Source organism: Taudactylus pleione, unplaced genomic scaffold (genome assembly GCF_031769625.1).
Source record: "Taudactylus pleione unplaced genomic scaffold, aTauple2 ptg000041l, whole genome shotgun sequence".
NCBI classification, from domain to species: domain Eukaryota; kingdom Metazoa; phylum Chordata; class Amphibia; order Anura; family Myobatrachidae; genus Taudactylus; species Taudactylus pleione.
The window spans coordinates 80,360,317-80,387,749 of record NW_028284443.1 but is presented as its reverse complement, the minus strand read 5'-3'; the positions used below and the strand labels follow the sequence as shown (position 1 = coordinate 80,387,749).

Here is a 27,433-nt window from a genome sequence, read left to right as displayed (position 1 = left end):
TATTATAGGGATTACCTTATTACACCTATCAGCAGCATCAGTGTGAAGCGCAGGTTACTATATTTTCTTTTGCGTCTACATTTAGATGCCTGTCATTCGTCCCTAGTCGGGATAAAGCAATCTGGAATCCGGCGGTCGGCATTTAGACCTTCAGGTTCCAGACTACATCCCATTCTAACGTGCACAAGTTCAATTCAGAATAGAAAATGCTATTTCTACTGCTGCACAGATGGGTTCTCCTAGTGACACATTACTGTAAAGGGCATGCCGAGCAATGGTAATGGCCCAGAGACTGCTACTGAGCCATTTGGTAAAAGAATGGGCACAAAATGAGGGCAAGCCGAATACCAGACTGTGACAAAATGGCTGTCCCAGACTTTAGACCCATTGCACACATTACACCAGACTGGCCATACAGTACTGTATATTCAAAACTGCGCTTTTTAAGTTTACAGTTGTCAATGTCAGGCCTAAAGGAGAGTCCCCCTTCCTTCCTCATACTACTAAATATATTGTAATGTTAATGTATGGAAAAGACTAGGCAGATTCTTATGGGCAGGTTGGGAAGAGAACCAGGAGGTGGTCTTGGTTATAACTTATATGTTCATATTGACTTGCGCTAATCCCTCTTAATATGAGAAGACTGGGAGATGTCAGGTAGTTGATAAAGGGGGACAAATCATTTAGCTATATAAGCACTGACATTTGATCTTATGCGGCTCCCATTTATAGAAGAAATTAGATGATTTCTGTGTTCGTTAGCCACGTAGATCATAAAATGTGAATCTCGTTACATAGAAACACAGAATTAGACGGCAGAGCAGAACCACTTGGTCCATCTAGTCTGCCCCTTTTCATTTATCCTTTTGGCAACACACATTGTTAGAAATTGAGAGAACCATGATGGCTGCATGCTCGGCCGTTTCATGGGCTCTGGAGTCCACCTAAATGCTGGGTATGTTGTTTTAAAATAAACATTCTACAGTATTATTGATCACTGCTTTTAGCTATTAACAATTGAGTCATTACATTGGGTCACATACAAATGTATACTCGTACCCCTATCCCTTTTGCGCCATATGGCGTGATTTGCGCGCTGTGTACGTTTTCCTCAATTTTGCTACTTAGGAGCCTGATGAGAGATGTATGCAGTCCCGATGGTTTACATACATCCCCAATGTTTATGGATCCGTGTGTGTGCAGAAGTCGCACTGCGTATGGGCAGATCCAGGGCTGCAAGGACGCTCGCGGTGCCCCAAACGCCGCAGCATGATGCTGGTTTTTGGGGATGGCGACAGGGCGGAAACAGGCAGCGTTACAGAAACCGGGGACGTGTTGGCCTGTTTTCTGGAATGCTCAAGCCAGTGGCTGTGGCCTTAGAAGCAACTTCATTGGCATCAGCAGCGTGATTTTCTCGGTCATCCTGTGTTACCTACATGGCTGAGGTTCATGCATATGATCCGATGGAAGCAGCAGTGTATCAGAGGAGCCAGCAGGCGGTGTCTATTCACACAAGATGCCTCCTGCAGAAACGGCATATAGCAGGGGTCTTCAACCTTTGGCCCTCAAGCTGCTGTAGAACTACACATCCCAGTATGCCTTGCCACCGTTTTTATATAATAGCATGCTAAAACTGTGGCCATGCATCCTGGGATCTGTAGTTCCACAGCAGCTGGAGGGCGAAAGGTTGAAGAACCCTGGCATATAGCAATAATATTTTATCACACAGCTGCTGCTGAATCGGGCTCTTTGTTTACAAATGGTGTGGCACAGGTCACTCCTATTGGACCTGTCTTTTGCCTGTTTAACCTACAGATGTGTCCTTATACATCTTTGCTGCAGTCACGCCAAAAAGTCGCACTTGTCGCGCCTGGTTCCATGAGACTCTGCTAGCGCCAGGCGTCTTTTTTCCCCCGAAAATGCATCTACGTCGCAGTGTGATGCAAATTGGACGCACCAGGAGACTGTGCTGATTAATTTGATATGTGACACTTGTATATCTGAGTGCGAGTGAATCTCTGTATACAAAGTGCTACAATGTAGCGGACGCAGCTTTTTTCGTTCCAAGTTCCATTGTGGTTCATATAGAGATTCAGGTGCACACAGATATACAAGTGTCACATATCAAATTAATCAGCACAGTCTGCTGGTGCATTCTAGTTACATCACATTGCAACTTAGACGCACTTTCAGCAAAAACGAACATGCCAGATGCTAGCAGAGTAGCGCTGGGTCTGGAGGCTCGCACATACCAGGCAAGTCGCGCTGTATAGTGTATTAGTGTCACATTTCAAATGAATCAGTGCAGTTTCCTGGTGCCTCTTAGCTTGGTGCAATCAGAGTCTCATGGGACCTGGTAACTCGGGCAGGTGTCTTGTGCTGCATTGTGTATTGAGGCTAGGTGTATGAGAACACATCTGAGGCTTGCTTATAGTGTTCTACGTACTTCAGATTAGTTTTTTGGCGCAGCTAAGTAGCAAAGTCTGTGGCGTGCTAATGAGGGCTATTTGGCACAATTTGCGGGTAGGTGTATGTGGATATCTGTAAGACAGTGGGCATAAGAGAGGAGATTAAACAGGAATTCACAATTCTGTTTCATTCTCTGGGGTTGATTCAATTCCAAGCAAATGATGAAAAGTGCCTCTGGACAGTTGGGCGAGGGCACTGTAATAGAGTTTACTCTCTCTCACCCATCTGTGTCTAAGTTTGGGTTAGTAAGGGGCATATTTACTAAATTGGTTGCCCATATCAACCAATCATATTCTAACTATTATCTTCTAGAAGGTGCTAGATAAGTAAGTATAATCAGATTGGTTTCTGTGGGCAACATCTCCACTTCTATAAACTCACACTTTAGTAAATATACCCCTGTGTGCGCAATCTAATTTGTTTAGGAATTCATCCATATGGGATTTCCTTTTGAAGTTTCAAATTAATAACATGACTGAACCCACCGATCATAGTAACACAAGTGGACTCTTTCATTTCTTGTTATTACTTTGTAATATTTAGCCTGAGTATTATACCTTTTATTTCCCCTTTAATGCTAACACTTTTATCTTTGTTCAGTTACTACTGTGTAGGGAGGCCAATCCTGGGATTGGGATCTGCAGAATCCCGGGATATTGGCCTAAAATTGGCAGCATTTGAATCCTGATCGCATGCACTTTTTAGTTATTTTTTTTATGCCGGGCAGCACTGAGCAGCTGCAGCACTCACTCAGACGTGCCCCCGGCTGTGTGCAGCATGTGGTGACGCCAAAGGAATCCCCTGATTGGGCGTTTTTCGATCCCGGAATTGAAAAAAACGAACAGGGATTGGCCTCCCTACTACTGCGTGCCATTATTCTTAAACTCTCAGAAATATACTGGAACTAAAATGATTTTAGAAGGCTCTATCCTGGTGGCATCCGTGTTTCTTATGTCCATAATAAGTGTCTCTGTAAGCCTCGTGAGACACAGCAAACTTTGTCATACTAAAATGGGGTGAAAATATATTCTAATTGTAATTCATTGTATTGGTTATTGTATTTACATATACATTTGTGATTATTTTATTGTTGTTTTAAATTTAAGTTTAACTGGTAAATAAATCGCCATTCTTTATAATAATGCTAATTACACTTACAGACAGGCAGCTGCTCATCATGCTTATTAATTGACAATTATTCAGTATTGATTTTTTGTAATCATGTATCTGCTGTGCCACAAGTTTCTCAAAATATGGAAATGCAATTCGGTGTTTCACCTGTCAATGGCTTCTCTGTTAAACAATATAGACAGCTTGCTTTTCTCTAAACTTAATATGGCATGTAGTACTTTGCTGTGCATATAACTGAAAGCGTATGTTATAATACAAACGTGTATATCCTCTGCATTCTCAGCTTGTGTATGTTGCAAGTTCTTATGCAACAGTGTGGATGATCTACAGCAAATTCAAAGCTACTTATGATGGGAACCATGACACGTTCCGCGTGGAGTTTCTTATTGTCCCTACAGCTATTTTGGCTTTTCTTGTCAACCATGATTTCACTCCTCTAGAGGTAAGAAAAGAAGCAGCGGAACACGCAGGTCCTGAGGTCTTTATAGCAGAAAAGCTGTTGGAATGCAATTGGTTAATATTTTGTGTGTGTCTGCAGTGAGGCTATTCTTTTATAACACAAGTATATTTTAATGTGTGTGTGGCTACATAACGTGCCAGAAATACCTCAAGGTCAGCTACACGTTTTAAAAAAAATATCTTAATATAATGGTGGTGTTGTGTGATCTTTCGTAAATTATTTTTTTTTTATTTTGTTATTTAGGTTAATTTACCGAATCAAAAATATGAGATATGGTAAGAACTTACCCTTGTTATCTCTATTTCTACGAAGTCCATAGGGTTCCACAGGATACCTTGGGGTATAGGTGTGACGTCAGTCATCGGGCACCAAAGAGTTAAGCTTTCAGCCTCCCAGGATGCACTAGGTCCCCCTCCTATACCCCGCCCCCGAGCCAAGGCATCTCAGTTAGTTACCAAGCCATAGGCCGGAGGAGGAGAAGGAAGAGAGAGAACAAAGATCTGCACATACAAGAATCACATTCTCACCAGAGGGAGACGGAAAACCGGTGACCAGAGCAAAGCCCATCTGCAGCACAGGTGCGACAGGGCGGGAGTCCTGTGGAACCCTATGGACTTCGTAGAAATAGAGATAACAAGGGTAAGTTCTTACCATATCTCATATTTTCTACTTCAGGGTCCATAGGGTATCCACAGGATACCTTGGGGATGTCCCAAAGCAGTATCCTTTAAGGGTGGGGACGCTCCTGTGCAGAAAGGAGAATCCGCCGCCCGAAGGAAGCATCCTGAGAGGCGAAGGTGTCAAACCTGTAATACCTCACGAAGGTATGGACAGAGGACCACGTAGCAGCCTTGCAGATCTGGACTGCAGAGGCACCACGTCGAGGTGCCCACGAAGGACCCACAGACCTAGTGGAATGAGCCTTCACAGAAGGAGGAACCGGCAGGCCTTCATGAAGATAAGCTTCAGAAATAGCCATACGGATCCAGGCTGCCAAAGTTTGCTTTGAAGCAGGCCAACCCTTTTTACGGAAGCCATAGAGAACAAACAAAGCGTCCGACTTCCTAAACGAAGAAGTGCGGTCAACATAAGTCCTTAACGCCCGCACAACATCCAAAGAGGCCTCACCCACGGAAAGACCCGGTGAGTTAAAGGCCGGAACAACGATTTCCCCGTTAACATGAAACTGGGAAACAGCTTTGGGAAGAAACTCGGGCCGAGTGCGGTGCACTGCCCTGTTCCCATGAAAAACCAAGAAAGGGGGTCTACAAGAAAGAGCCCCTAACTCAGAAACACGTCTGGCCGAAGCAATAGCCAGAAGGAAAACAGTCTTAGCTGTTAGCCATTTAAGATCCACTGAGCCCACTGGTTCAAACGGCGGTCCTTGGAGAGCCCTCAGGACCACAGCCAAATCCCAAGGCGCCACAGGTGGAACAAAGGGCGGCTGAATGCGGACAACACCTTGCATAAAGGTGCGCACATCCGGGATTGTAGCAAACCTACGGTGAAACCAGACAGGGCCGAAACCTGTACCTTCAAAGAAGCAAGTCGAAGCCCATGATCTAGTCCCGCTTGTAGGAAGGCGAGAATCCGAGACAGACGAAACTCCCGCGGTGCATAACCTCTCGGTCGACACCACTGGAAGAACGTATGCCACACGCGATGGTATATCCTCGCGGAAGACGGTTTCCGAGCTCGCAACATGGTACGCACCACAGAGCTGGAAAACCCCCGGGACCTCAGCATGGCCGTCTCAACAGCCACGCCGTCAAAGACAGCCGAGTCAGGTCCGGGTGAAGACAAGGATCCTGAGACAGAAGGTCCGGTCGTAGCGGCAACCGCAGAGGACTGACCACGGACAGACCCTGAAGGTCTGAGAACCAGTGCCGTCTGGGCCACGCGGGAGCTATCAACAGGAGCGTCCCTCCTTCCTGTTTGAATTTCTGGATTACCCGTGGAAGAAGGGAGACCGGAGGGAACAGGTATGCGAACCGGAACGTCCACTGGACGGACAGAGCATCCACCAGAGACGCCCCTTCGTCTCTTGTGCGAGACCCGTACACCGGTAACTTGTTGTTGTGCCGGGACGCCATGAGGTCAATCTTTGGAAGACCCCACCTGTCCACCAGCAGTTGAAAAACGTCCGGGTGCAGGGACCATTCCCCCGGATGAACGTCCTGGCGACTTAGAAAGTCCGCCTCCCAATTTAGCACTCCCGGGATGAAGACCGCTGATATGGCTGGAAGATTGCGCTCCGCCCAAACCAGGATCCGAGAGACCTCTACGAGAGCTGCCCGACTGCGGGTTCCTCCTTGCCTGTTTATGCAGGCCACGGTGGTAGCGTTGTCCGACTGGACCTGTACCGGGTGACCCTGGAGAAACCGATGTGCCTGCTGGAGAGCATTGAAGACCGCACGGATTTCCAAGATATTTATGGGAAGCTCCGCTTCTGTCGGCGTCCACCTGCCCTGGAACAAGTGTGGACCCAAAACCGCTCCCCAGCCCCGAAGACTGTCGTCCGTTGTCAACAGGACCCAATTTGGAACCCAGAACGGACGTCCCTTGTTGAGGTGGGTCGTCTGTAACCACCAAGCAAGGGACAGGCGAACTTCCGGGGTGAGCACAATCGTCTGGGACTTCAGAGACTGAGGCAGCCCGTTCCACTTGGACAGGATCAGGTGCTGCAGAGGTCTGGAGTGAAACTGGGCGTATTCCACCATGTCGAACACCGACACCATGGAGCCCAGTAACCTCATCGCCGAGTGTAGGGACACCCGGCGGCTGTGCAGACAACTGCGCACCCTTGACTGTAAAGCAGAGATCTTGTCCTCCGTCACGAAGATCCTTTGCTGTCCCGAGTCCAATAAGGCTCCAAGATGCAGAATCCTCCGAGACGGGATTAGAGTGGACTTCTGCCAGTTGATTAGCCAGCCGTGCCGTTGCAGCAGTGCAATGGTCAGGTCCAAGTGGCGTAACAGGAGCTCTGGAGATCCTGCCACCAATAACAGGTCGTCCAAGTACGGCAACATGCGGACTCCCTGCAGCCGCAGAGAAGCCGCCATGACCACCATCACCTTGGTGAAAACCCGTGGTGCTGTCGCCAGGCCAAAAGGTAACGCCCGAAACTGGAAGTGGTCGCTTCGGATTGCAAACCTGAGGAACTGTTGATGGCGCAAAAGAATAGGGACATGCAGGTAAGCGTCCTGTATGTCCAATGACACCATGTAGTCCCCAGGTTCCAGCGCCAGAATGATGGACCATAGGGTCTCCATCCGAAACTTCGGTACCCGCAAAGACCTGTTGAGTGCTTTGAGGTTGAGAATCGGATGATACGACCCATTGGGTTTCTGTACCAAAAAAAGATTTGAATAGAAACCCTGGCCCCTCTGGGAGAATGGAACAGGCACTATAACTCCAGCATGGAGCATAGTGTGCAATACCTTCCGCAGCTCCGTAGCCTTGTTCCGGTCTGATGGTAGACCCGTGGTGAAGAATCGAGCCGGGGGTCTGTGCCGGAAGGAGAGGGCGTACCCGTGGGAGACCACCTCCAGAACCCAAGTGTCTGTCGTAGTGGTCGACCAACACTGGGCGAACTGCAGCAGGCGGCTTCCCACCCTGGGATCCCCCAAAGGGAGGCCCGGACCGTCAGGCCGCAGGCTTGTCATCTGGCTTGGGGGCCGGACGTCTGGTACTCCATGTCTGCTTCCAGGGCTTGACCGATTTCTTAGGGCCAGCCTGTCGAGGAAACGACTGTGGTTTGGGCCTGCCCTGGGCCCTAGATGACCGAAAGGACGATGGTCCAGAACCAGAAGGAGCAGCGGCCGACGGGAGACAAGCCGATTTGGCTGCCGCCAGCGTGGCCACAATCTTATCCAGATCCGTACCGAAGAGAACTTCTCCGGTAAACGGCAACGCCTCCAGACCCTTTTTGGAATCTGCGTCCGCCTTCCAGGATCGCAGCCACAAGGTGCGACGAGCAGCTACCGCTGCTGAAGAAATCCTAGACACCAGAGTACTAATGTCTAGGGCCGCCTCGTTGATGTAGGTGGCCGAATCACGGAGATTGCCAATCAACTCTGCCTGTTCGGCCGGACAGTCGGAATCAAAAGAAGCCTCTAATGAATCCGCCCAGCGCTCCATCGCTCTGGCAACCCAGCAAATGGCCATAGCCGGCCGTGCTGCCCCCCCCCCCCGCAAGGGAATAAGCGGACTTCAGGCAGATCTCCACCTTGCGGTCCGTAGCATCCTTAAGGGAGGACATGGATGGCATCGACAATGTGGCACTACGGACAAGACGGGTCACGTGAGAATCCACCTGTGGAGGGGATTCCCACTTTGCAAATTAATTATCCGCGAACGGATAAGCCACCGCCAGACGTCTCTGCGGCTGGTATCTTTTGCCAGGCTGTTTCCACGCCTCCTCTAAATGGTCCACCAACTGACCCGAAAGAGGAAAGACTGTGGCATCGCCCTTCACATCTTTGAAAAAGGCATACTTAGATTTAGCCGCTGGGGGAACTTCGTCCTCAATCACCAAGGCTGTGCGGACCGCCCGAATAAGTCCAGGAATATATACTTTGGACTTAGCATCAGCGTCCTTAGCATGGAGAGGTTCCTGATCGCAAGGATCCAGAATCTCCCCATCATCAGACGTCCCCTCGTCATCCTCATAAGGAGCCGACAGAGACGCCACCGGCCGTTTATGCGGCCGCATCACAGACTCCCCTTGCAATACATCCGACAAGTGCTGTACAGAACTCGTCAGGGAGTTAACCCACGCTGGCTCCTGAGAAACCGAGAGCGGGGAAATAGGGAGACTGTGGGGTACCATCAATTGTCGTGGGAAACCCTGCATGGGTGACGACACCACTGACTGCTGGGACAAACCCATCGTGTAAACGTGGGCTGCGGAGCTAGCTGGCCCACTAAGGCTGTAAGCGCTTGAGCGAAACAAGCCCAGGGCGGCTCCTGTACTGATGCAGTAACCGTAAGAGGCCGCGCCATAGACAAACACTGCCGGCAGAGGCCCTCCGCGCTACCCTCCCCCTCCGCTAACGGTACTTTACACGTGGTACACTGTAGCCGGAGGGGAAAATCACTTTCAGACATGATGGCACCACGTATGTGACCCCTCTCACCAATTATATATTTAAGAGGCGAGAGACCACCCTGCAGCACCGCACCACAAGGGCTTAGCAGAAAAAACAGGGACAGTATAAAGCTGACAGTTTAGAAAAAAAGTTACAGGCAGCAGCGCTAGCACAGTCACATACAATGCAGAGAAATAACAATTCGTGCACTAACAGCACTGATCACTCAACTACACAGACACAGGGCCTGGTAGGACACAGCGCTGCATACACAGACCTGACCACAGCAGAGGAGAGGTATGTGGGGGGACCCAGACCACGATGCTTCCAATGCAGGCTTCCAGCAGCGTTCACCATGCTTCAGAAAAGATGGCCACCGAGGAGCAGAGAGAAGGCTGGCCTTGGGGAGGAGCGCTGACACAGGGCCAGTCAGCACAGTGCAGAGAGGGCTGTGTGCAGCGGGGGAGGCGCCGGCTGTGAGACGGGGAAGGCGCGCTCCCCTGGCATGCATTTAACCCCTGGGACGCCGCAGCGCTACCGCTCTGCTGCGGTCCGCTGTCCCAGGGGGTAGTGGAAGCGCAGGTTGGTCGCCTGGCTCCACGCTGCAGCCAGTCCCCAGGGAGCCCCCTACCTGGGGACTTAGGACCATGTGATCAGCGGGGACCCCCGCGGGACCCCGCTGCTTACCTCTGTCCCCCTTGAATCCGGCCATGGTCCGGAACATCTGGGGTCACCGCTAGCTGTGACCCCAGATGTCCACCAGCATCCCCGGATCAGTATCGGCGTTGTGGTACCGGCGGGGTGTAGGGAAGACAGCATGGACGTCAGGACTGACTGTCCATGCTGTTCATCCAGATGTGCAGCCACAGCTGCATGAAGAAAAAGCTTCAGGGGCTCTTCTAAGCCCCCCTCTAGCAGGTGCCTCCGACTACGGCCGGGCACCAAACGAAACTGGGATGCCTTGGCTCGGGGGCGGGGTATAGGAGGGGGACCTAGTGCATCCTGGGAGGCTGAAAGCTTAACTCTTTGGTGCCCGATGACTGACGTCACACCTATACCCCAAGGTATCCTGTGGATACCCTATGGACCCTGAAGTAGAAAAAGAAAATTCAAAACAATTGAGAATTTGTTTTACCAAAAATGACAAATGTCTCATATGTCAGTGTGCTTTTACACTGAAGTGCCAAAAGTCATGGGATAGATGCCTAGTATCGTGTAGGAATGCCTCTAACCCGCCCGAGTGCAGCTACTCGACGTGGCATTGATTCTGCAAGTGGACAGAAGACCTCTGGAGAGATGTTGACCCATGCCATCTTTACAGCTTCCCACAGCTCCCTGACACAGTATTTGTAGGTGTAGGATCTTGGGTGCGAATGGACCTCTCCACCATGTCCCATAAATGCTCGATTGGGTTTATGTCAGGCGAACGTGGTGACCACGCCATTCGTCTGAACTTTCCAGAATGCTCCTTGAACCAATTCTGGACAACTTGGGACCGATGACACGATGCATTATCCTTCTGGAATATTCCATCGCTGTGGGGGTATATGAAGTCCATGAAGGAAGGCAAATGGTCATCAAGCCATACAAAGTATCTGTTATTGGTCAATGACGTGTTCAGGCGGAAAAGAAGACCCAACCCATACCAAGTGAGCACGCCACGCACTATTATGAAACCACCACTAGCCTGCACGGTACCTTGTTGATAACTGGGGTCCATGGCCTCATGGAGTCTGCGCCACACCCGAACCCTACAATCAGGCCAAAACAACTGGAACCGTGATTCTTCGGACCACACCACATGTTGCCAGTCTTCAAGGATGCAAATAGCGACATCATGAGCCTAGGTAAGGAAGTTAAAGAATGCTGCACTGACCTGCTGTATATGCGTCTTGTACTTCCGGTATTGGATTTGATTTGAGCCAGTGTCGCTTGTCTGTTACCATGGACAATTCTGGCCAGACGCCGCTGGTTATGATCATTAAGCATCCATTGTCCACGCTGGGTGGTAACGCCTTCCATGAGCTATTACTGGTACACACGTGACACCTTAGATCGAGGATTGTTGAATGCCCGCATGAATTCGTAAATGGAATGTCCCATCTGTCGGGCACCCACTATGATGCCTCGATCGAACTCCGATAAAATAAAACTTTGCCTTGCCAGAAGCAGCCTAGCTGATGTTCAAACTGACTCACGAGATATCATATTACAACTGATGCAGGTCTGGGCATTTCCAAGATGTCACAGTATGGTGATGCTACCTACCCGTACATACTGCTATCCCATGACTTTAGTTCAGTATAACATGTATGTTTAATTTGGACAACCCTTTTAAATTAACATCTATACCAGAGATATCTATTGTTGAGAACAGGTGGTTAAATCAAATTGACTGAGGTACAAATGAAGTCACCTGTGCTAACCATGGATATCTGTAAAACCTGAACTGTTGGGGAGCCTTGAGGACCGCGTTTGGGAATCTCTGCTCTATAACATGTGCAGTGGAGTGTCTCTGTATTACATTAGTGGCCAGTGCCATCAGCTGCAGATCGCTACTTATGAAGGCTACAGAGTAAAGGGGATACGTTGAATATGCTGGCGGACAGGATCCCAGGCATCGAAATACAGACGCTGGAATCCCGACGCCCGGCATAATGCTGATGACGATATCCCATAGAGGGTCGGCATGCCGACCCCCAACATCCCGAAGGTAAGAGGAGACTGGTAAGTATGATACTTAGCCCGTGGATGGGAGGAGTTAGGTTTAGGCACCCCTGGCGGAGATTAGGGTTAGGTTACGGGGAGGGGGGCTAGGGTTAGGCACCGTCAGGGGGAGGTTAGGGTTAGGCACTCCCCGGGGAAGGTTAGGTTTAGGGTGTGGGAAGGGGAGTTAGGGATAGGCACCACCAAGGGAGAGTCTATGGTACATACCGCCCCTATCAAGATTTCACTTCATCAAGCTTCTGGCATCGGGATTTGAACCGGCAGCTTTTCAGCCGCCGGCAAATCATATCAAACCCGATTTAAGTCAGGGTAAAATTAAGCACTGCATTTTATGTCCATGTTTTTTAGGTGTAGTTGGCATTCTAAACCAATCCAGTCAATTTAAACAGAACATTCCAATCCAATCTGTTAAGTCCAGTAACAACTGGTTCACTTAATAGGTACCTTTTATTTACTTGCTACATGACGGGAGCTGAACATCAAGAGGATGATGAGGGCTGTCTAAAAGTGAACCATTGCTTTAATGCAGCAAGTCCCAACCCATAGCCCTCAACACCCTAAATTTCCAGGTTTTAAGGCTATCCATACTGACCTTAGTTGGTTAAAGTAAAATATATTCTAAAAACCTGAACCGTTAAGGGGAGCAAAGAACCGGTATTGGGAACTGCTGGTTTAATATTTAAAGGGCAAAACGTAGAGGGCATTTTCAGCCTTGTGTTTTCTCTCTCATGTCACACAAGGAAAGTGCTCAGATAGTCAGACTGGTATCGGAGTCATTGATCCTAGTGTCTATACTGTACTCTTGTGTTCTGAGTGCAGAAAGTAACCTTTAATTACCTTAGTGGTTCTCAACATTGAAGTCAATGGTAGGAATAGCTCATTGGCTGAGAGGTGGAAGGCTCACCTCTGTCAGCCAATGAGTTCTATAGTGAAATTCCGCCGCTGAGCCATCATTTGGGTAGTACCGTCCTTAAGAGGACCGTACTAATGTTCGTTGGTCCGTGTTTTTTTGTTTTGCCAAGCCCGTGGATGCCTACATGGAAAGAAGAGAACGTGATTCACAGGATGAGGTGAGTATGGAAGTTTTTTTTTTTTACAGGTACACGTAGATTATCAACTTGGAGAAGTGGACGTGAATGGCTACAGGAATACTAGGTGAGTATGAGTGATTGTGTGTGTGCATGTATGTGTTAATAAACTTGTACTTTCAAGGTGTGTGTAATGTCCTTTTAGATTTATTTTGCAGTAGAACTACAGGTAGCAGTGGGCCTGTAATTCCCCGCATGCTGGTACTTGTGGTTCTCCAAGTACCAGCATGTGGGGGAGGCTTGCTGGGACCTGTAGTTCTACTGCATGTAGTTCTATGTGCACCGCACATTTTAAACGGTTTGTTCGAAAACTGCAATATTATTTAAAATATCATACTGTGTGTAGGGGCCTTTAGACAATAAACAGTCCCTTACCAATTTCTGCATTACTATCGCAACTTGCTATGTGCTTGACCTCATACATATATGTAATGGATTTGCAACAGAATCAAAAATATAAAAAATATCACATCCATTATATTTTAAGGTATTCTGTCTCGCGTGAATACATAATAAGGCATTGGCTGAGAATACATACGTAGAGGTAGAAAAAACAAAACGTTAAGTAAGCCACATGGACATTATATATATATATATATATATATATATATATATATATATATATATGAATGAGAGCTGCTTATTTATCCCCTCTTAAGAGGTAGACATTGAAAAATGTCCCATTAATTTCACTTTTACCACCAAGAGTCCTGTTTTCTAATATATATTTCATTACACTAAATATTGTGTTGTGTTGTTTAGCACGATATTGAAGTCATTGATTATTCCTGCCTGTAATTTATTTTACAGATTTTGTGGACATTTTCCATTTACCTCGAGTCTGTTGCAATTTTGCCACAACTGTTTATGGTCAGCAAGACTGGGGAAGCGGAGACCATTACCAGCCACTACCTCTTTGCTTTGGGAATCTATCGTACCCTCTATCTTTTCAACTGGATCTGGCGCTATCAGTTTGAGGGGTTCTTTGATCTTATTGCAATTGTAGCTGGGCTCGTACAGACCATCCTGTATTGTGATTTCTTTTATCTATATATTACTAAAGGTAAGATAATAAGAAATGGTATGAAAATAAGGAATTTACTGTTGACATTTGACCTGGCAGTTTTGCACACAGGTATATACAGGGGCATATTAATGCCCGAGGGGGACCGTGTGCAGCAGGCCGCCTCCTCTGAGCAGCCGACCCCCCTCAGCCGCACAACTTACCTTGTGCGCCGGGAAGCCACCCCTCCTCCTCTTCCGCAATGCCATCTCCCAGGGGCCCATGTGCACCGTACACCCATTATAAATATGCCTATGGGTACTTTCAGTGCCGAAATTTGTTTTTACACTAAAAAACTGTTTTAAATATATTTTTGAGAGTTTTTACATTGTTGATTCTCTTTGGAAGCTATTTACTTTAAAATATTTTGTTTTTCAATATTTTCTATGGTGCTCATCTTTCTGTACATAGTGTTAGTTGCACTCTAATGCTGCCCATCCACTAGGCGATTAAACCTAGCGATGGAGCGATAACGACGGTCATTATCGCTCCATCGCTTGGTAATCGCCTGCAAATCGGGCAGTAAAAGGTTAAAAATGACCAGCGATGCGCGCACCCGCTGGTCGTTTTTAACATCAATCATCACCCGAACATGACGGTCAACCTGATGACCGCCGTCTGGTTGCTGTGTTCGGGGATGATTGATCTGCATACACTGAGCGTTCAGTGCATGCAGTTCACCCCGCGGGAGACGACGGCGTCGTAATTGTGCCGTCGTCCCCCGCATCGCCTAGTGGATGGGCAGCTTAACCCTAATTATTTTGGTTAATTGTAGCTTGTGATGGGAGCTACAGTATGTGCTAGTCATAGTTAGCACTCTGTATAGTCTTGGAGCAAATTTTAGGGTTTGTGACTACCTTCCTCTTTGCATGTAGAGTGTAGACCAGTGTTTCCCAACCTCAGTCCTCAAGGCACACTAACAGCCCAGGTTTTAGTGATATCCAGACTTGAGCACAGATGGATAAATCAAAATAACTGAGGTACTAATTAAGACACCTGTGCTCAAGTATGGCTATCCTCAAAACCTGGACTGTTAGTGTGCCTTGAGGACCGTATTTGGGAACCCCTGGTGTAGACTGTCATATTATTTGGTCTCCCTCCTGGCTTAGGCCTCATTCAGATGAGCATTTTGGCAGAATTGGCTCACATGTGTCTGTTGGCAATCGGCCGTCTGCTAGGTTATGCAAATGGACTACAAATTCCTTCCCTTGTGTAGATCCATGTGACTGAATGCGCATGTACTCATATGCCCACTTTCAGCATCCGTGCCCACTGTAATACTGATTGGTGCGTTTTTATATTTCACCATCGGTCAAACCGTTGAAACTTGCAACAGCCAAGTAATAAAGACAGGTGCAGTTTCTTCATCGAGTATGGTCTGTGGGTTTTCGAGCATCTGGACATGCAGCTGCTTGCATTGACACACCTGCGTGCCCACCTGAATTGGCCAGGAGGCTCATGAAAATCGGGTGGCGCTCCAGGAAAGATGGCCAAATCTCCATTTGCATTGCACAGCAGGGGCAGGGCCACAATGACTCATTCACATTACCACGCCTCCAGACCCACCCTTCTTACCTGAGCCCCACTGCCCAGACACGCCCACCTTCTACAGAGCCCCACCCCCAACAGTGCCGACTTGGCTGCCTCCTCTCCCAATTAATTGATAGTTTTTACTGTCATTACTATCCAGCTCCCAGTTAACACCAAGGAACAGCCATTTATTTCCCCCTCCTTCCGAATATCATCTGAATCAATTGTAAAAGCAAAATTGTGTGTACACTATGTGCTATAGGGGTTTCAGAACTTTTTGAGCTTGCCCAGTTGCTAAAGATTGCTCAACTGCGTGAACATTGGCATTGTGTGCGGATTGCCTGCGACTCAGAATCAGGCCCACTGTGTTCTTTAATGCCGCTTGTTAAAACAGTGTCTGGATCAGCTGGGTTATTCCATTTGAAAAGCAGCTTCAGAGAATACTGACAAAATGATCATCTGGACAAGCCCTAAACCTCAAATATCATCAGACTTGCCCTTAGTACTATGCAAAGCATTTAGGTTGTTACATTGTGGGAGGAATATAACACACCCATAATACAAACTTTGGGAGGAGATATATGAACATAGATACAATGATCGCGGTTTATCTCACCTTTTGGGAGCTTGCCTAAATTTAGGGTCATTCCACATCAAATCAACACAATATTAAAAAAAAATAGTTACCTTACAATCTCTAATTTCAATTAAATATTGTATTATAAATACTGCCATGGGTGTAAAGAAACAACCCCCGCCACCCCCCCACCCCACCCCCCCGCAAAAAAATAAATCTTAGGCTGATAAGCAAACTTGTTTTGAAGTTATATGCTCTTTTAAAGCTGACATTTTTTAACGAACAATTGGCTATTAACATTTTTTTATATTCATTTGGAGCTCACCTAATTGAGCTAAAGCAGTGGTCAGGGAACAGGGGTAAATTAGCCCACATGGGGTAAAAATTAAATTCCTGGGGGCAATGGACGGACAGCCGGGCATGCATATGAATCATTCTATAATATAGCATGACTCATATGCATGCCCGGCTGTGCCGCAGGGAGGCTCTAAGCTGGACGCCCGCTGAGATGTCATTACCAGCGGGCGCCCGGCTCCTTCCCTGTAGCGACGCGTTAGCTGGAGGCTGGAGTTCTCTTCTGAACTCCAGCTTCCGGCTCTCTCCATGCGCACTATGGGAGAGACGTCATGACGTCTCTCCCATAGTTCCGAGGAGCAGCCGGGCGGTCAGGACGGCGGCGGATGCAGGAGCGGGAATAAGGTAAGTGGGTTTTTTTTTTGTACAAGTGGCACTACAGGGGCATTATATGGGGGCACTACTACAGGAGCATAACTATGGGGGCACTACTATATGATTTCCTTCCTTTCAAATCAAGGGGGTAACGTCGGCCTATCTAAATATATTTTGGGGTAAAAGGTAATAAAGTTCCCTGACCCCTGAGCTAAAGAGTTGGGCAAGGTCTCATTTTAGACCTCTTTTTATGGGATTTCATATGATATACTGTACAACACAGCAGTATGTGTCAATAAAAATTAAACCTTTTCAAAATCAAAATTTAGATTTTTCTCAAGTTTTTAAAATTTTTGAAAAAAAATCTCTAAAATTGTTCACACTGATGTTAATAAATCCAAAAAATTTTATTTTAGGACCATGATGGTATCATCTGCTACAAGAGGTTTCACTTTGGACTGTTTGTTAAAATAATGAAAATGAGAACTATCTAGACCTGTTTATTACTTTCAATTTACCTCTTTAAACAATCCCTTGCATACTGTATATATTATTTACAATGGCACAGTATGTTAATACTAAAATAATTAAAACTTTTGTGATAATTTTATGTATTTCACATATCCATCCAGAGCAGCAGCACCAAATGGTAATGATCTTAAAATATGTGAAAGACATATACCACAGTTTTCCCCACCAGCGGGACACTGCGACCCGCGGGTGAGGACGGCACCCGCAGGCTGTTTCAGCAGAGCGCCGTGCTGGAGGGCAGGGTGCTTTTTGCCCTTTAGAAACTGGCAGGGTGCAGCGCCCCGCTAAAACAGTCTAGCGGGGACGCTAGACATATGATCCCAAAATAAAACTTTGGCGATTTAGTCACATCAGTGTGTACAATTTTGTTAATTACTTTCAAAATGTTAAAAACTTGGCTTTTTGAGAAAATTTTGAAAATTTGTACATTTTATTGAAACATACTGCTGTGTTATCTTATATATAAAATTCATTGGTTTGTTTGTCTGGCTATGCATTCAGACACCCATTCACCGATTGGGATGAAACCAACGTGAGGTGGTCCGGTTGGATCCTGGCCAAGTTTTAGGGGGGTTAGGGTCCCTGTCGGACCTAATGTTGATGTATCCTGGGCAGAACTTTGACCCAGGGAGCCAGTTCTGAGCCTTCCACTGGGATGGATGTGGACGACATCACATAATAAAATTTAATAACTTAAACCCGGGCAAAGCGGGTACTTAAGCTAGTGTGTGTATAAAAAAAAAATATAAATATATATATATATATATATATATATATAATATTTTTTTTTATTTTTTTTTTATTCCATAGACAAAAAACCTTGGTTTCACATGTCCCATTGAGGCTGCTTAGACATGAACTGAAAATTCATTCAAATTGAATTTCTGCCACTTAAACTCCAAAAAGCAATGAAATTAAGATCATTAAGGCTGACGCCTTAATGAACGTGTTCCTTGTGTAATACAGATATGGTATGCCATGACGCCCTGTGGTTAACTGCAGATACAGCACTCTCACAGAGTGAGATTGCTGTCACTCACAAAATGGTGGAGCTGCTAATTCACGGAATTGTGTGCTCATTGGAATACACATATGCAGTCTATGCAACTGAGGTCTGAGCAGAATATAGAGCTGTGCAGATGTGATAAGAGTATGGTGGATGGGGGGAGTAGACAGGGCGTTGTGGAAGGCGTGCAGAGTGGAAGATTAAGCAGTACAGATGGGGGCGAGCCAAAGTGATGCAGATGCGTTGAAAACAGTGGTGCACATGGGGGGGAGACAGAGTGGCACAGTTTGGGGGAACATAGCAACATGAATGGGGAATACAGAGTAGCATGGATGTGGGAAGATAGAGCAGCACAGATGGGTAAAGACAGATTGGTGTACGGGGGACCCCTACATCATTTGTCCCCTGTATTTAGCACAACCAGAACTGGCTTTCCAAAGCCCGGTGCTGGTTGTTGTTTTTGGGGAGGGGGCCACGCCATTTATTTATTTTTTTTAAATTAAACACAGAAACACAGACGGGTCTCACTGACCCGTCCCTGCTTCTGTGTGTGTTTGTTTTAAACACAGATGCAGGTATTAACAGATATTCCAGATCCAAGCCTGCATCTGTGTGCTGCTATCTCCCCCAGGTCCTAACTCCTGCTACACCACCGCCCGCACTGTCGCCGCTAACGTCCGCTACCGTCCCCGGTTCCCGGCCGCAGCTAACGCCCGTAACCCCTACCCCCTCTCCCCCGCATCCCGGCCGCAGCAAACGTCTGCTTCCTTCCTTCTCCCCGGACCTACCACCTGCTAATGGCAGCCATCTTGCTGCACCCAAGTGAAGCCACAGTGAATACACCTGCTGAGGCTCCTACTGTGGCTGCGCAACAAGTTGAAAAGTCCTATCTATTCAATGGCTCATTCTTGAGGTAATAGTTTAAAAACTGTAACTTTCTAATTTACCTGAACCCCAAAAGGCTCTACCCTGGAACAATAGCTACCTAATAAAACAAACCCCAAGTCTAAATTCCCCCCTACCCTGAGTTATGCCTTCCCAAAAAAAACCCATAGACTACAGCAGAAAAGTGGTCCTAATTGAGAATGGCAGACAAATGTGACAGTTGGAACTTTAGATTACTCCCATGTCCTCATTTTTAATGTTTATGCCCTAAAATTTGGCATGCAACACCGAGCGCAATTCTACCCGCCTGTGCCAAATTTCAGCTTGATACCTCCAATAGCTTTTGAGGTGTAGCCCCTTAAACACCATGCCCCCCCCCCTCCGGAACTCTCTATGGGAGAATTGCAGTTTTTTGTGCACTTATAATAATTTATACAGATCCCATTATTTGAGGCTTTCATTCATAACCGATATTTACAAAGTACTAAAGCATTAGGATATGTTCTTACTTTCTTGTTTGTTGGGAAGGTGTTTTCTGCTTCAGGCATAGATCGTATTTATGTCCATTTGTTGCTAAACCTAAGCTGAACCTTGCAGAGCATTATTTTTCATGTTTATTTTTGGAATGCTCCTTTGATATTTGCTTTGTTTACTGTAAAGTCCTCCTCCTATGACTTCACATGGCCTGTTATAAGTCTGTTCAGCTGGCAGCCATTTTGTAACTCCCAGAGAGAAAGGAAATGATTTGTAGAACCATGTATTCTTTAAAAGATAATATTGCTATTTACAGGAAAACAAAACCTTACGATGTTGGATGGCTTATTTAAGTTCCAAAGGTTCCCTATGTCACCTCTTTAATTTTGTAGTTTGTAGGGCTGGGACTTGATTATTATTTTATGTCGTGGTTAACTATGCGACTGATTTTTTATCTTAACTGCTTAGTAAAATTCTAATTCAATCCAATTAAAAATGGTTTTATTAGGGGATTTCATTTTAAAATGCAGCAGGGTCTGCTAACCATTGTTAATTTCTTTCTGTTTTACCCAGTATAGCTGTTGGTTAAGGGAACATTCCAAATCTAGCATTTTGTACCCTCCCGTGCCTAAAATTGCATTTTGTGACTGACTTGGAACATTTTCAATAATATGACTACGAATGGCTGAATTGGATGTTGACTATACTTTTAGGTTTGATAAAGGTATATACTGTACAATTAAAGCAAACTGAAGTAAAACATTTAAAGTGAACCATTTTTATAGATGTTTTTTATTTATATCAGTCCTGGACACATTTCCTCAAAGTTCTGCAACCTGAAAACCTGCACTTTTCAACCACTTTGATTTTTGAGCTGCTTGATATTTTTTATGGAACTGCTTAAGCATTTTGTCAGGTAACCAATCATCATGTATAACAAAGGATAACCTGTCATTAGTTCAGGTAGAGCTGTAATCCCTGGGAACCTGTACTTGCAGTTCATAGCAATTATAGCTCTACTTGACAACAGTAATGATATGTTGGCCATTGTGAAGAGGTTTAGAGTACTGTAGTTATAACACATTGTTCTAACAGGGGCCAGAGAAGCACAATAGTGAAATCCTCTATGACTCAAGCATGGGAGTGGATATTGTCCCCAGGAAATGCATTGGCTGTCACAGCCATCTTCCATTAGGGAGTGTAAGGAGGAATCGCAGGCAAGGGGGTATGCTCCAGTTGCCAGGACATATTTTTATGGCAACCTGATAACCAGGATTTGTACAGCCTTAAAAGACTGATTTATTTGCAGATAATTACACTCCTAATTGTCCCATCCAGTACTTAATAATTGGGAACTTTTCATGTAATACTTTGATGGGATTATTATTTAAAGCAAATCAGTCATCATAAATAGATTCAAAGATCATGTTTATATATCCAGTTGCACAATTAAATATTTTCACTTAAATTAATTTTATTCCATTACTTTGAAATCTCACTTTCCTAGAATCTACTACACCTGCTTGCTATACAGACATGATTCATGCACTCTAGTATTTATATTGCATGGATGGGATGCGGTCAATATCCCTAGCGCTGGAATTCCGGCGGTCAGAATGCCGGCGCCAGGAATTCCGACACTAGTCAGAATACTGGCGTCGGTATCCAGGTCGCCGGGGTTCCGAAGGTAAGTACTGGGGTTACGGGAAGGGTTAGGCACTAAGGGAGGATGGTTAGGTTTAGGCACGGGAGGGGTTAGGATTAGGCATCGTGGAGGGAGGGTTAGAGTTAGGGGAGGGGGAGGGTTAGAATACCTACTGACAAGTGTCGGTATTCTAACCCTGTCGGGATGCCGGCATTGCGATTCTGACCGCTTGGATCCTGGACGCCTGTATCCCATATGTACTCTGCATGGATATATCTGTGTGTAAATTAGAGCTGTGCGGGTTCGGTTTTATTCGGTTCTTATCGCCAAATCATCGCAAGTTCGGATTTCTCGTATTGGCTATCCAAAGCACGTGACAGCCGGATAGCCAATATGATGCCGTTTTTGAGATCCAAACATATCCGAGTAAAACCGAACTGCACATCTCTAGTGTAAATATATTCAAATTTTATTATACTGTGTTGGTGCTACTAGGGTATCAGTCCATGAATAGTATTTGTAAAAGGTAAAGCAGAAATCCCAAACACTATTATCCACAAAAGCTCAACATTTAATTTAGTCCACAAACACAAAAATACAAATCAAATATAATTCAGGAGCATAAATACCTCAATAAAATTAATTTAAAATAATTCCTTTTGTGTAAATATTTTGCTGATCTTACAGAGTATTTCTTATATACTCCAAAGAATATTATAAGATTGTTATTTTTCAATAACAAGGAGCGCAAATAATTATAAGAAGAAATAATATTTTAATAAAAAATGTATACATATGAATCTAAAAATACTTTGTTTTTTGCCTTGCATGAACCCAATTGGGAGCAAACAATTTGCGTCCTTGTTTTATAATCAATAATTCAGTAGCCGAAAATATATATATATGCCCTTGTCTCCAAGATATATCACCAGGTATAGCACTTAACTCCACCTACTTTTTAACTTGGTGTCAGACACAAAATTCAGAACATCAGCCCACTGGGTATAGCGGTATCACAGAACAAATAAAGTCCTGGGAGGAGTGTTTCTCTCTCTCCTTAATCTTACCATCTTACCACTCCCTTGTTAGAGTGTATTTGGGCTATGTTCTCCCTGCTCTTTCTGGGCAAGCTGGTGATGTGAAGCAAAGTCCCCCAGGAGGGAGTGTGCTGAGTAGTCTAAATTCTCAGGTTGGCGCAAGGGTTTTACTAGCGGCTGCAGGCAGGCAGGATTTCCCTGTTCCTTCACACGTTTCAATATTATTGTAGATAAAGATATGGATTATAAAATGGGATGTATTCGATTCTAACATTGTATAATACCACAAAATACAAAGTATTTATAGATTCATATGTATACATTTTTTATTTTTTTAAATATTGATTCTTCTTATAATTCAACAAATCTGTATGGGTTGGGTACAGAATCCCTGCGGTAGGGATGTCGGTGGTTAGAATACAGACAGCGGCATGTTGACAATCAGAATCTCAATAGTATTAGGTAAGTATACTAATGCTCCCCCTAACCCTCCCCTCCGCAGTCTAACCCTAACCCCCTAGTGCCTAACCCTAAATTTAACTCTCCCCCTAAACCTAATACTTACCGTCAGAACTCTAGAGCAGGGCTTCCACCTGTTGTTGGGATTCTGGAGCCGGAATTCTGTCCGTCAGCATCCCAACCCCCCGGGATGCCGACTACATCCCATCTGTCCATGTGCCAATATATTAAAAATAAGGTGAAAGTACAAGACCACCTATTGCTTAGGCCCCACAGTGTATAAATCTATTTGTGGATGCTAGTTCAAGAGAATAGAGAAGTGTGGCTGCACCCCTATGCAGCAGCTCAGATCTAATATTGCACCGTAAATGGCGCAGATATGGGCATAATTACCATAGCTGTAAGGGGTACAGCTGCTATAGAGTCCAGAGTTGAGGAGGGCCCATCTTCCTTGTCAAAGTTACATGTGTTATATACAGTTTTCACCATTGGGTGGTATATAGGGGCCATTAAAGTTTTTCTATGGGGCCTTCAAATACCTAGTTACGCCCCTGGGCGCAGAGCATGTAAAGGTGTTTTACATTGCTAATCCATATGAAAATGTCTAAAGGTCTGTCTTATCTCCTCAATGTTTGTCATGGGAGAGAACTGGGATGGGGTAAGTATGGGAGTGGTGGGTGGGTGGTTAGCAGATAGAGCTGATGGGGCTGAGGCAGACTGAGGTGACTTGGTTCTCTTTGCTAGGCCATGTAATAATAGTGTGTCTCCTCTCTGAGATTATCAGTAGGAGTAGGGCACACCATCATCCTTTCCCTAATGGCTCCAATTTCCGAGGGGTCATGACTAAATAGGAGGCTGCTGGAGGGTAAGTATAATGGGACAGTGGGCAGAGACGGAGAAGGGGACAGAGGGCTGAGGAGGAGTAGGGATGGAGGTGGGACAAAGAACACGGTGAGAGATGGTGACGGGGAAGGGACTCGTTGTAGAACGGTTTAAAAACTACTAATTCATAATAATTTGAAAGATTAAAATCCTACAGCAACATGGACACATTGTGAAAGTTAAGGCACTGCAGTCCCAGCACAGCAAGATGATCTGAATTTTGCTCAAGGGCCTTAGCCATATGCAAGAAAACAAAGAAGGCACATCCAATACCACAGTCCACTGTGACAAAATAGTAAAAAAAAAAATTGAAAAATATATTCTGGCTGATTAGGTGTATAGCTATAAACCTTTCTCAGTCAGATTGTGTTGTTTACTCATTATTTCATGACTGATGCACTGTTTGTCTATGTGTTTTAGTCTATACCATGTGGTGTGTGGTTATTCATTCACCATATTTTTCTCGTCGTACTGAGCGGCACTTTTGCGGAGTACCCTGTTTTTGTTTTTTAATTTGCACTTAAATCTTGTGACACTTTTACCCAAATTGTTCTATAAGCATGGCAATCAAATAAATAATAATTATTACCAGTTATCACTAAAAATATAGTAAAATCACTGCACTTATGTACAACTGAGCAGCTCCGTAATAGTCGGACAAATATAAAATGATAAACAGAGCGCTATTAAACTTAAATGTGTATGTAAAAAAAGTTTAAATGTATATAAATAATGAAATGCAATGCCATAAAATAAATAAAAACAAGACTCAAAGTTTATAGTCTTTTGATAGAATATATGCGGTTCCGGTGTGCTAGTTTATGCAGGATTCCAATTCTCTGCCTGATGGAGATGGACATCTGTTGGAAGCTAGCTAACTGTCCCTAACTCCTACATTCCGATGTACAAACTTCTCTTGGCTGGTCTCCTTGCACTAGGGTGTACACTTCCGGTCCTGCGGTTCCGAACTTCCGGTTCCTGCTTGACGCTGACCAACGCGTTTCGTGCTGACGCACTTTTTCAAGGTAGCTGGTATTCGTATTAGGTACTCATTTTATACTTAAAAACTTCAAACAACTTTATTTAAATCCATGTTAAAAACGGAAGTACTATCCCGGATATGGTAAAAATTGGAGTCAACCTCGTGGTTTCTTTACTGGCAAAGCATTCTTAAAAAAGAAAGAAAAAAAATAAGAGAACTTGTTAAAAAAGTGTATGTTATAAAATGGTGTGTATTATTGTGTTGGTAGTATTAAGGGTTTATATTCATAATAATAAGAAATAGTGTTTAATAAAAAAAATTTTGTAAAAAAAGGTTTTAATTCAAGGCCTATATTTAAGCCATGAGGCTTCAAAGTTTTTAGATAAAATATCCATTTTGTTTAGTTTTTTATTAATTCCGCTGTTGGATTTCCTCCTCTCCAATTATTATATACTTGACTGTTCTATTATCTAGTGAAAAGAATGTCTTCTGTATCCCTTTATCTGACTGAATTAACCATTCAAAGCTAATTTGCATACTTAAAATTTTCCGTTCACTTTTTAGCAATTGTCGTAGGAAAACAGGTATTGTACTCACTGCTTCTACATACACTATTTTCCCAGATTATGAAAAATATAAATAAAGTGCATCTTTTCACTTATCCACGGCTTAGAAATAGTATTTTTCAAATAATTTGGTCAACCATTAGTTGATTATTATCATTTTATAAATCAGTATAACGGAATAATAATGGAACCATTACATCTCAAGTAGCTGAGGAGGGATTTGGTGAATGTCCCATTTCTGTATTTATTAGCACAGTTCCTTAGGTTGTATAATCCAACTCTACCCCTAATAACCTCATACTTAAAGGGCAGACTAGACGGGCCAAATGGTGGTTCTCTGCCGTCAAATTCTTTGTTTCTATGCAATACACTATGTAGACAAAAGTGATTGGACACCCCCATGCAAGCAAAATGCATACCATTTCACACAAGTTCCAAATGGCCACTAATGTGGTGATTTCGACAAGAACACTTAGTAGAGAGGTCCATGCACTTGCAGTACTACGGAAACAACAAATGTTTTTATCAGGACGACAATGCCACCTGTCATATTTCCAGGACGAACCTGGACTGGTATACAGAAATTTCGGTAACCCGGATTGACGGACCAGCTCAGAGTCCAGATCTTAACCCCATTGAGAACCTCTGGGACGAGTTGGAGCGATGGGTGCATTCTAGGACGACTTAACCTTCATCAGTGTCACAGTTGGACACTGTACTTAAGGCGGAATGGCAAAACATACAGCCTGCTGTCGTCCAGGAACTTATGGACAGATTGCCAAGAAGGGTGTCTGCAGTAAACACTGCATGTGGTGGACCTACAAAGTACTGCCATCAACAAGATTTTATTAATCTATTTTTGTCTACATAGTGTAAATGGTTACTCTCTATTTTCAACATTTATATTTTACATTTTTTTAGAGGTATTACTTTTAGAAGTTAACAGTAGTAGGTGTTTTAAGTTTAATCTCTTTTTTTTTTTCCAGTTCTAAAAGGGAAGAAGCTCAGCTTGCCAGCATAAAGGACATAAAGCAGACACTGTCCTCTTCTACAGTGTCTTTCAGTCTCCACTGAGAAGAGGGAGATTACGAAGAGAAAATGATGTAGATCACTTACAATACAAACTTCAGGGCGGTATGACCCAAAACCTGAACAGGAGCTGCTTTCCAATTTACACTACTCTTCAAGAGATGCAAAGGAAAAGAGACTTCCAAAAGAAGAGTATTACTATCGAGCTGACTTTTGATATTTTCTTACAGAGACTGTTCTACATTATGTCAGCTATTTATAGTTTGGGTCTTAAAAAACATACGACTAAAACACTTTCAATGTAGAATTCTTTTTTTTTTTTTTTTTCTAAATTTATTTTCTAATTAGTTTTTGTTTCCTATTTTGCATCTCTAGTTTTTTTCCAGGAAAAGTTAGGATTTGAAAAACAGAAATTTATATAACCAAAGTTTTTTTTTTTCACTTTTTCTTTGTAATAATTAAAGCTTTCATAGTCAGTGTAGTTGGCCCTGTTCTTTGATATGAGATTGAGAAGAATAGTTACTGTCTAAGCCTTTATTCGAATTACAGGTGTTTAAAAAAAAAATGGCGAAAAGGATAAATTAAATCTGTATATAGTTCTCTTGGCAGATATTGTGTATTTTTGGCAGAAATGTCGCAAAAAATGAAACTTTGAGAGATTTGACTTCGGTCTTTCTATGCAATCCTGATTTTTTTTTTTTTTATATTCATTAAAAGATATTGAATGTCACAAACCCTCTCTTATTTGTGCTCTGCAGGCGATCACTGCTCTAACCAGCAGGTGTTTGTTGAATCGGGATGCAATCGGGAAACCAGCTGTCTTAATCCCGACAGCCGGCTTCCCGACTGCTTTATCCCGGCGAGGGTTAAATTACAGGCGTCTATATCTAGACGCCTGTCATTTTACCCGACGCTGGGGGACCGGCGCCCGGCATCCCGATCGAAGGGATGCCGGGCTCCGCGAGCGGACAGCCGCCGGGGGGAGGAGGGTTAGGTTTAGGGCACCTGGGGGGGACTTGGGGTTAGGCACTCTCCCGGGAGGGTTAGGCTAGGGGGAGGGAGGGTTAGGCACCCCTGGGGGGGACTTAGGGTTAGGCACCCCTCCGGGGGACTTAGGTTTAGGCATCTGGGAA

The 27,433-nt window shown here is 44.7% G+C and overlaps 1 protein-coding gene across 1 annotated transcript in view; it reads left to right on the top strand.

Annotated features, from left to right (window-relative positions):
* Positions 1 to 27,063, top strand: part of KDELR1 (KDEL endoplasmic reticulum protein retention receptor 1) — a 43,649-nt gene extending 16,586 nt beyond the window's left edge. The window contains exons 3-5 of the mRNA XM_088459560.1: positions 3,884 to 4,042; positions 13,776 to 14,028; positions 26,258 to 27,063. Of these exons, the coding sequence (XP_088315686.1) occupies positions 3,884 to 4,042; positions 13,776 to 14,028; positions 26,258 to 26,292 (447 nt within the window). The 3' untranslated portion in view covers positions 26,293 to 27,063. The remainder of the gene's footprint in view (positions 1 to 3,883; positions 4,043 to 13,775; positions 14,029 to 26,257) is intronic.
* Positions 27,064 to 27,433: the final 370 nt, after the last annotated feature.